At 44.6% G+C, this 10929-nt stretch overlaps 2 protein-coding genes across 2 annotated transcripts; one reads left to right on the plus strand and one right to left on the minus strand.

Moving 5' to 3' along the window:
- Nucleotides 1-3675: 3675 nt before the first annotated feature.
- Nucleotides 3676-6796, minus strand: avpi1 (arginine vasopressin induced 1). Its single transcript, XM_084470270.1, has 3 exons — nucleotides 6650-6796; nucleotides 5243-5608; nucleotides 3676-4991 (listed from the first exon to the last, which is right to left on the minus strand). The coding sequence occupies exons 2-3, from the start codon at nucleotides 5566-5568 to the stop codon at nucleotides 4706-4708; spliced, it is 612 nt and encodes a 203-aa protein (XP_084326396.1). The 5' UTR covers nucleotides 5569-5608; nucleotides 6650-6796; the 3' UTR covers nucleotides 3676-4705.
- A 1009-nt stretch (nucleotides 6797-7805) lies between these two features.
- marveld1 (MARVEL domain containing 1) lies at nucleotides 7806-9215 on the plus strand. The gene has a single exon (XM_084470062.1). The coding sequence runs from the start codon at nucleotides 8087-8089 to the stop codon at nucleotides 8585-8587; it is 501 nt and encodes a 166-aa protein (XP_084326188.1). The 5' UTR covers nucleotides 7806-8086; the 3' UTR covers nucleotides 8588-9215.
- The last annotated feature ends 1714 nt before the right edge of the window (nucleotides 9216-10929 follow it).

The raw sequence follows: 10929 nt of genomic DNA on the forward strand, positions 1-10929 counted from the left end.
CTGTGTCAATTTCCAATGGATAGTGTAGCCCAGGGGTCCAAACTTTTCACCTACCATAATCTAAGATCCGAATCATCAAGCTGGGGCTAATATTCAGATCTTAGCTCCGCCGCCGGGGGGCTTCGCGGTCGGGGTTCCGCCGCCGGCCATAGGCCCAGTCAGGAATCTAGCTAAGATCTGCTAAGCGCTGAATGGCCCGGTGGTTGGGGACCGCTGGTGTAGCCTATCTATGGGCAATTAAAATGCATGAAAAGGCCATGCTGTATGGATAACGCGAACACATTGGGTACCTACATCTAATAGAAAAGTATTCATCGAACCGCAGGCCTTGACTAGGCTAGTCTACATAAAAAAGACGTGTGCAACTTGCCTAGCTAAACACCGAATTGTGTTCTCATTTAGGAATGAGGAGTTGACGTCACGGCACAGTGTAAGCCCCCCCCCTTTCCGCCATGTTGGTAGGTACGCCCTTCCGAGTGCAGCTGAGCTTTGCGTTATTGTTGACACGGTAGCTGCTAGCAGAGGAGGTTGTTGAAATTCTTTACTGTTTTAACAATGCCTGGAAGCAACTGCTGCGTTAAAAACTGCTCCAATGCCTCACACGATCGCCGAGGAAACCGTAAGAACAGTGGGCTACAGTTTTTTAGGTTCCCTAAATGGAGAACGCACTTAGGAGAGCAAGTATCCGACATCACGAGGAGACGTCGGATTTCTTGGGTGGCTGCAATCAGAAGAAAGGACCTTACTTTCGATAACATCCCCCAGTCGATAAGAGTGTGTTCTCTGCATTTTCACTCAGGTACGTTCTCTAAAAATGTCTTTAAATTTGTTTATGTTGTCTCTTAAAGCCACGAAGTGTACCTTATGTTGGTGCGAACCCTGAAGTGTTTTCTAGCAGCTAGCTACCTAACAAACTGTTGCTTCTTAGAAAATGCTCGATGGCCCAACCATTAATGTTGTTTTAAACAAAACTAGTTGAGATTCAGTTCATGACATTAGTGTTTCCCATGATTGTTTTGAGCTTAACTAACACATTTTCTGTAAAAGCTTAAAGCATTGATTGTAATTAAAGCATTGATTACATTGAGTTTTCATAATCTAATTATTCTGTTCTAGGTAAACCATCATATGAGATGGTGGAGAACCACCCTGACTGGACACGATCTTTGTGGTTAGGCCACAGTGATGTCAAGCCAACAGATGGAGCGAGATATCAGCGGCATGTAATGCGCAGCAGGACCCAGCGCCAGGAGCAAGTGCCACCGCTGGCAGAGCATCAGGAGCAGCGGCCTCCATCCCCGACAGAGGAGCAGCGGCCTCCATCCCCGACAGAGGAGCAGCGGCCTCCATCCCCGACAGAGGAGCAGCGGCCTCCATCCCCGACAGAGGAGCAGCGGCCGCCATCCCCGACAGAGGAGCAGCGGCCGCCATCCCCGACAGAGGAGCAGCGGCCTCCATCCCCGACAGAGGAGCAGCAGCCGCCATCCCCAGCACAGGAGCAGCGGCCTCCATCCCCGACAGAGGAGCAGCGGCCTCCATCCCCGACAGAGGAGCAGAACCACTGAATAGGCATATAAAACCCTTGCTTCAGCCAAGTGATCACTGCAAATCGATGTTAAACTTGAACTTGCTTTCCCCCCCTTTAAGACCAACTAGGTCTACTGCTTGGCACGCATTATTTTTGTGCAGCAGCTATGGACCTGTCTTTCTTTAGGCTTAGGCTACTGTCTCCGAGTGCGTGTCGCTGTTTAAAACCTGACGAGGTGTTCACCAATGAGCTAGTTTACCATAATAAGACCGCCATACGAATCTGGAAAAAATGAATAAAGACAGCGAGGATGCAGGGAGTTCAGCAAGGCTACAGCTGAAGATCAAGGTAAATAGGTGCTGATATATTTTAAACGTCAGCATTAGAGGAATTGACGTGTTCCCCGATGGACAAATTTAACGCACAACTGTGTGTTTATGCTGAGACTGCTTTGCTTTTTGCTACCTGTCTGTGTGCGCCGTGCGGGCTTTGCGCACCGTCAAGGGAAAGAGGCGGTGGTTGAAAAAAAATATTTCGACCGCTTATTAAGTTCACTCGTTGCTTATAATGGTTTATTCGTTTCCCAATATTTCATTAATTTAGAAGACAGTTTTGTTAATTTTTTTTTGGTGAAACAACACTGCCAATGTGGCAGTTCCATGCGCAACGGGGATTTATAAGGCTAGTTTTACCGCGAGTGAGTGTTGAAGAATGAATGAATGCGGGTGATGCTTGGTGCGCGTGTGTGTGCGCGCCCATCTGTCTAAACACACGCAAATTAAACACGTAGCCAAAGTGTATGAGAAGGAAATCGAGTCAGTCGACCTGCGATAAGCAGCTGATTCTGAACGGACTCGTCTTCGAGATGGACGTGTTCTAACACATTTTTAATCAATGAAATGTTAACAACAGTATATATCTGACCATTTAATTTTCGAAATTTTAGGTGAAGCCGAGCTTCCCTTGCAGTCGAGAAGTCGCCACTACGAAAGAATGCAATGTATCCAACTAGCGGGATCTAAACAAACTAAGCTCCAGCGAATTACTACAATGCAGAAGTAGTGGAGAATGGCGAAACACAGCAACTCTAGCCTACTCTCAACCAAAATAAAACTAATCGCCGCCCGGTGCAGCAGTGTGAACTGCCCAGTTTTTAGAACGTCTCAGCCCGTCTCGTCGCAAGGAGTTGCGAGTTGCAAGCAGAATCTTATCTTTGCGTCGCGAATCTTTGGTCTGAACTGGGCTTTAGCATTATAAGCAGTGGCGGTTGTAGGCACGGGCGAAAAACGAGACACACGAGAAAGAAAATGATCCGCATTTTCTATTAACGATAATGCCCCCCCCCCCCGTCAACAAGTCCGCCACACATTGCTACCTGGTGGGAAACACTGCCGTGATCCAAATGCAATCGCGGCTGCGACGTGAATGCACGGTAAAGTTGCGCAACACAGGTGGAGCTTACCTCAATCGACCCAGACATCACAGAACTCTGTTCACAGAGCCACGCACACCCCTCTCACTAAGCATGATAGGCCCAGAGTCGCCATTACCAATTTCTTTTTTATTATTATTCTTATGGCTACATTCCCCAGGATTACTTTTGAGAAGGTCACAGTAGGGCCTACTATTCTTAATTTTCAATGTGTCTGAGTAGGCTACATTCTCCTTCAAACCTAAACATTATATTCTGACCTGTTGTTAGTATTGTCTCGTTGCAAGTGTTTAAATACAATACATGAGTTTACATAGTCTACAGTTGGTTGTTCAGTCAAGTAAAGTTATGTGAATAATAAATCATATTATTAATATTAATGCCTTCTTTGTAAACTTTATTTTAATTCCGGTGGTACTTGGAGAGCCAAATCATTTCTAAGGTGGTACTCATGGTAAAAAGTTTGAGAACCACTGGACTAAACCACTCAAAAATTCAATGAAAGTGGTGATCAGCAATTGTATATGTTCAAATGCCTAGTGTGGAGGATATCATAAGGCCTTGAGACAATAAAATGTAAAACACAATATTAATGATTGATGAAAGTAGGAAATCGGTCAGATTTGACCCGAACATGACAGTTGACATATTATTTAGTGAGTGCGTGTGCGTGTACGTGTGTTCAATCAAGAGACAAACACAAAGAATATTAAATCATGTGCTTTTAAATCATTTTGTATCCCTTAATGTAAAAACATATCTCAAACATAACACATCATAACACACTTGCTGTGGATGCGTTTGCTAAAACTGAACATTTAACCACTTGTATAAACTGCTCAAAATATCCTATAATTTTTACGTGTATACAGGTGTGAATGCAACTCATGATTCAACTAATAAACTTGTTGAATGGTTAACACACAATCATTCCACAGTTAACGTATTCATAATCCAGCAAGCATGCATAAACCACAACTCATATCAGTCATCATCATTATTCATTTTCTTTGGGATGATAATTGAAGAGACCACTCTTTAGTGTCTTTGGTTTGAGTTTGGATTCACCTCGATTCACCACCTGTGTAACATGGACTATGGATGTTACACAGTTCTGCCACGCTTTTTGCAACACTGTTTATATTCACCATGGGTTACACTCTAATCCAATCAGTTTGACCCAAAATCCTGCCGAGGACTGAAACTAATTCTGAACCTGTAACTTCCATTTACTGGTGAATTCATGTTATATATTTGAGTCGTAAGGCATCCATTGAGAGAGGCAGTCATTGTCCAAAGCAGGGCTACACCCTTGATGAGTACATCGATTTCCTGTTTACATAATGCACTTTTTCATCGGAGAACTGCAACGCCCTGCAGTTATGAAATACACTTCCTTCTTCCTTCTTAAAATCACTGAAGGGCAGGTTTGGTGGGAGAGAGTTGGGAGTTTATGGCTGCTCAGTAGTGGTAGTGGGTGGTCCTGAGAGAGATTTGAATCCCTGGTTCTCTCACACACACACACACACACACACACACACACACACACACACACACACACACACACACACACACACACACACACACACACACACACACACACGTTGCAGCATCATCGTGTCCAAACATGGCAGTTCAAGTATTCAGAAAAGCTCGTCTACTGGTCTCATACTGGTCTCATCTCATCAGGAAGACATTCAGTCACACAGAGAGGGCTGAAGATGACAGCCTAAGTCTAAGTGGAGTTAGTGAATAATCTGATGGAGGTATCGTTCTGGACGGCTGTCCAAGCCCCTCCGTAGCCCAGGGCCGGCCCGGCGCGGCTCATCAGAAGCGTCGATTGGCCTCTGGCTCTGGGGTTGTGAAACCGTGGCCCCAGAGTCATCTTCCACCAGGGTATGTGTGTTAGGTTCTACAGTAGAGAGTGTTTCTTTATCTGAATCCTCATCGTCGTCTTCATCGTCATTGTTGTTGTTGATGCTGTCTGCATTTGGACCGACGCCAAGACTATTTGGGGAAGCCTCGCGAATCCTGGGAGAGAAAATAATAAAGAGAGAAAAGAGCTGTTTGTTCCAAGAAGTACATGTCAGGTGATTCAACATGGGGTCCAATGGAAAGGTTTAATGACTTGAAATGCAATTCCTAAGTGTGTGTGTTGGTGTGTGTTTGTGTGTGTTTGTCTACTCAGTGCGTGCGTCTGTCTGTCTGTCTGTGTGCGTGTTTGTATGTGTGACATTGAGTCAGTCTGTGTGCCTGTGTGCGTCATCATACCGTCTTCCTACCTCATGTGATGGAAGGCCCTAAGCCAGCGGGAGCCCATCTGACCATCCCTGCGGTGGGTCTTCAGCCCTCTACGCCGACCCCGGGCCCTCAGCCCTATCAGGGCCTGGGCCAGCTCCGCCTCACCCCCCTGGCCCCAGACCAGCTGGGCCCTCTGCTCCGCGTCCTGGTCGCCCGCTGCTTGGAAAAGTTTCTGGAGCTGCCAGAGCGCCACCCCGCCGAAGATGTTGGCGGAGGCCGGCTTCCTGACCCGCCGTTCCTCAAGCCGCCACAGTGGGGCGCGGCCAGCGCTGCTGGGGGTTGGAGGCGCTGCCGCCTCAGCATCCATCTCAGAAGGGAGATGCACCAGAGCGGTGGCCACACACAAGCTAGAGGGATGTCAACATTTATTTTTACATTACATTTAGACACCTGTACAGAGAGCATATAAAGAAAACATACATGTAAACTAGCTCTATATATAACTAACTGGCAGTAATCTTTGTATAGGGCTACTGAAAAATAAGTTATGATCTACAAGAAAACCGGTCGACTCTGCTCGGCCATTGGCAGAGAAAAAGCCTTCGGAAATTGACAACATCCCCTAAGATTGACGTCAGGGTTTGAATGATGGACTGACTAAGTGGCCAAATGAGCTGCTGGGAAGCTGTCGCTTTACTGCTCCCGGTTTTTTAATCCCACTTGAGGGAATTAGAAGGAGATCAGCCTCCACCACTAGTACCGTGTCTCTAACGCTGTCTGTGCTTCCTTGAGTGGGCTACAGAAGAGCAGGCCTGTGTATGTCATCTGTGGATCAATTAGTTGTCCCGCTTGTTGTATTTGACCCGTAAGACTTTGACTATTTAAAAGCTGCCGAACGTTGATGGGTTGCACCCTGGCTTCATGCATTACATGTCTTTAATATGTCAAGGTGCAGTGTGTTAAGGGTAAGCCGATTAGTATCGATAACCTATTGATCAGTAAACATCTCCATTGGCTACTTTTTGTTTTGGGACCTGTGTGTTATAGTAAATAAGACAGACCATATACCATTATATAACGATGAGTAACAAGATGAATAACGATATAAACAATTTATAAATTAGACAGATGAGTGAAACCCGAAGATATGTAACAATATCTGAAACATTGTATCATAACACGAACATTAAGGAGTCATTTCTTGTTCTGAACAAAGGCATATGTTTTGAGGAACTACCTTACGGTTTATTGCCAAGTTTAAGTTTTCCGTGTTACTAATGCAGAAGATAATATTGTGCAGAAGAGACTCTGCAGTTGTCCAACCTATTTTAACAAGCGTTTAGAGACTGTCTTGAGTCTAATGTTGCAAAGATGTAAAGTTGACAAGAGCAGCCTAGCCTACAGTGTAATCTAATAAAGCTATTTTCTAGGATTTTATGTCGTCTTACCCCCAAAAATAACGGATTTGTTGACTGCAATCCGCTCTATAACATCGTCCTTTCCTTTCCTTAAAGACGATCCGACTGCTTGTTTCCTAATAGTTTACTGAGGCTCACTATCTTCAGGTATCCGTTTATTGTCTTTCCTTCTCCGTTCTTTTCTGACCCATGCTTAATTTTTAGCCTTGAGCCGATTTCCACTGACGTGCAACCACCGTCAACTCACCAATGGGAGCGGAGGTGCCCCATAAATCCCTCCTCCCGGCCTGGACAACGGCTCGTTCCTGACCAATCAGTTCCCAGTGTTTGCACAACTGAACCCGCCTCCTAAGTACGTTACATCCATTGACGTCAATAAACCTGGCGCAGAAATCCACGTGAGCCATTGGTCAATCATGTGAGAGGTAAAACGTTGCCAGTGTGGGAATGACGCATATGCTTTCGAGAAAACGCAACGATTTAAGCATTTCGTGGATTCACATCCTGCTCCAGGGACCATCGGAGTTAAATATGTAGGGAGGCTTTGATTTAACTGGATGTATGGGTTATTAAATGCTTATACCTTAGGTCCCAGCTTTGTTGTTAACCTTGGCACTTGATTAAATCTATAAATCCATAAAATAGGCTACATCTGTCTGTCTGTATGTCCACTATCAGTGTGTGTGTGTGTGTGTGTGTGTGTGTGTGTGTGTGTGTGTGTGTGTGTGTGTGTGTGTGTGTGTGTGTGTGTGTGTGTGTGTGAGAGAGAGAGAGAGAGAGAGAGAGAGAGAGAGAGAGAGAGAGATGAGTTGTAGGCCGAAGTGTTTTTCCACGCAAAGTTGTTTTATTATTATTATTATTATTATTATTATTATTATTATTATTATATTATTATTACAATAAATATCGAATAGAAAGATAGAGACAAACAGACAGACAGACAGACAGACAGACAGACAGATAGATAGATAGATAGATAGATAGATAGATAGATAGATAGATAGATAGATAGATAGATAGATAGATAGATAGACAGAGATAGATAGACAGAGATAGATAGATAGATAGATAGATAGATAGATAGATAGACAGACAGACAGACAGACAGACAGACAGAGAGATAGAGGGAGTGAGTGAGGGATGGAGAGGAGGAGCGTGTTACAGGACACCTCCTCTCCCACCGCCCCCACTGTACGGACGCTACACTGAACAGAGGAAACGGAAAAGACGAAACATAAGAAATTTAAAAGCCCGGAGCCGAGGAAAGAACAGCGAGTTCTTTTAAAACCAACCCCCTTTTCTTGTCTCATATTCACAACAACTGGGACGTTTCATTATTTTTTGATCCACGGTTTCTTTGCCTTTTCCCCCAGCTGTTGGCAGCTGGCAGTAAAAACCCGCCCTGGTTGAAAAACAAGACGAGAGCGATCGGAAGAGAGCAAGAGAGACAGAGAGACAGAGAGAGAGATGCCACCACAAGCAGCTCCCCAGCCGCTGGTGAGGAAGAACATCGTGGGCTTCCTGAAGAGTTTTCTGGGCATCATCCGGATCCTCCAGATCATCTTCGGGGCCGGGCTGTGGGTCACCATCGCCGCGAACAAATACGAGGGCTCGATCCACTTTGTTCTGTTCGTGGCTGTCCTCTTCTGGCTCCTGACCCTCGCCCTTTTCTTCGTCACTCTCCTGAACAAGCAGGACCTTGTTCCCATCCTCGGCGGAGACCACTGGTTGCTGAGTAACCTGTTGCACGACGTTGCAGCCGCCGTGCTCTACTTGCCGGCGATCGGAGTGATGATTTACAAGACTGATAAAAACTCCTACTGCAACTTAACCGAGTACAAGTTCGCCTGCCTCTACAAGGTCTACTTCACGGCCGCCGTGTTCGCGTGCCTGTGCGCCGTGGTGTACCTGCTGTCGGCTATCTTTAACGGGTGCAGAAAGTGTCGCGGTGAAAAAACGGTATTTTGATGATTTGTGACGTCTTAAAAGGAGCAGGGAGTGGGGTTGAAGGGTGGATGGGGAGGGGGTCTACTCAAATGGTACAAGCAAACGTGGAGAGATTGTTCTTTTGGTCAAGTCCACCCCTCAGGCCTGAGTTTTTGTATTATCGTATAATTTAAGGTCAATCTTTATCTTGACTTCTTTTTTGCAAATGAAAGTATATATATTTTTTACTTTTTGTATTGTATTTTTTCTCCATGTTTTTGTATAATAAGCGGTGCTCCGCAACTCCTCAAGTGTGGTTGAAAACCTTTTGAACAACTTTAACAGTATTTTCACACCTGCTACGACCTTGAAGTGCCTTTCTGTCAAGGGGCAGCCTGCTTAATAACAGCAACAACCTTCAGACAACAAGCAAATGTTGTCTGAAAATTGTCTCAAAAGTGTTATCGGTGGTACTTCTATTGCAATACATTTGATGTATCATTGTAAAAGCTCCAAATCCATGTCTCCAAATAAAGAAGTCAGTGTGTAGCCATGAGAGGATTATTTCATGTCATTAGACCATAAAAACATTTTCCATTCTGTAAACCAACTGAAATATTCACACCAGAGGCAGTTCAACAAGCTGCTAAACAGAATACTCTTCCCATGGTTTGCATCTGTAAAATTCTGTCTGATGTTTTGTATCTCATCATTGTGTTGATGACTTCTGGAAATTATACACAGATCTAGTTAGGAGAGACAAAATAAGAGCCCTGGGGAATCTTGTTTTAAGAGATAAAAGCTATGAAGATTCAGTAGGAACTATTTAAGTGTAACACTACCACAGATGGGCCTAAAGCTCACTTGTGGCTTCTGGATGTAATCTCCCGTTGTAATCAAGGATGAAAGTGGAACTCCCAACTCCCATAAAGAGAAAAACAGTGTGTGTGCATAATGTGAAGACAGTGTGTGTGTGTGTGTGTGTGTGTGTGTGTGTGTGTGTGTGTGTGTGTGTGTGTGTGTGTGTGTCCATCGGTTATGATCTGGTGGAATCATCTTTACCGGAACAGGCTACTGGGGACCTGGGAGGTAGTCTGCGGTCCAGCCAATCAGAAAGAAGCTAGAGCTAGCAGGAGATGATTCAATAGTCTCACTCCCAACAAACAGGCGTTTTATAGGAAACACTGCTGCTGTCCAGAGCCCAGTGCTAGGCAACACCATGTATGGTTCCTTTCAGTGGAGACCAAGGGAACAATGATGTCCCCTTAATCCCAATCTGTAGCCTCTTCCCCATGGAGTTCAGGCTGACTGAATGTAATTATTTGTAATGACTGTCGGGCTGATAGACTTAGACAGAGTTCATTATGTAATCAGCATTTGGGGTGGAAATACCTTGTCAAATTGACCAGAATTAGTTTGGTTGAGATTTATATCACTTTTGTGTGTGTGTGTGTGTGTGTGTGTGTGTGTGTGTGTGTGTGTGTGTGTGTGTGTGTGTGTGTGTGTGTAATGTTAAACAGCTGCAGTCCTGGGACATAAATCCAACACTTCTAAAAGGTGCACAACCCCCCCCCCCTCCCCCTCTTCCCATTTCCCCCTCACATACACACACACACACACACACACACACACACACACACACAGACCCATGCTTTTCTCTCATCATCACCACAACCAACCCCTCCCCCCAAAATATTTTCTCTTCAAAGTGTTATCCTGCTTTAATGCACATGCCTGCTCACAAACACTGAACACTGTGTTGTCGATGAGTCAGTACCAAACAGCTTAACTGGCATGTCGGTATACACCGTCATGTGAATAGAACACAGGCAAATTATTGTGCAGTAATTTAAAAGGTACTTTGGGTTACTCACACTATTAACCACAAACACATGTAACAAAAACAAAAGTAGAAAAATGTACTGGTGGTTCACTTAAAATGTGGCATACACAAGGAGACAATAATACACGCTTTCTGGAATGTGAGAAGGTTCGTAAGGGTTGGTCAGAGATCCAAAAATGGATGACCTAAATTGAATTCACTGTCTTCAGCAGTATCTTCCAAAATACAAACACGCTGAAATACCCCATTGGATGGATGGTCATTTTCTCCTCTTTGGTATATATATATTTTTTTTTTTAAAGGATTGGAAGGGTACAGAGGCCCCATCGCTACAGCAATGGAAGGGACTAATGAAATACTATTTAAGTATAGAAAAATCAATGTTTGAGGACTGGAACAGAAGGCAACAATTGAACAAGGTGTGGCAGGACTTATATGAAGCCTTGTAAATTTAATAGCTAAGGACTAGGTGTGATGACTGAGTGTGTGTGTGTGTGTGTGTGTGTGTGTGTGTGTGTGTGTGTGTGTGTGTGTGTGTGTG

Source organism: Micromesistius poutassou (assembly GCF_964030765.1).
Source record: "Micromesistius poutassou genome assembly, chromosome: 7".
Taxonomy (NCBI): Eukaryota; Metazoa; Chordata; class Actinopteri; order Gadiformes; family Gadidae; genus Micromesistius; species Micromesistius poutassou.

Excerpts from the sequence above, each read along its gene's own strand:
- marveld1 (XM_084470062.1), top strand. The coding sequence starts at position 8,087 with ATGCCACCACAAGCAGCTCCCCAGCCGCTGGTGAGGAAGAACATCGTG.
- avpi1 (XM_084470270.1), bottom strand. The coding sequence starts at position 5,568 with ATGGATGCTGAGGCGGCAGCGCCTCCAACCCCCAGCAGCGCTGGCCGC. Across the intron at positions 4,992-5,242 it reads AGGGCCTTCCATCACATGAG|GATTCGCGAGGCTTCCCCAA; the intron begins GTAGGAAGACGG and ends TTTCTCTCCCAG.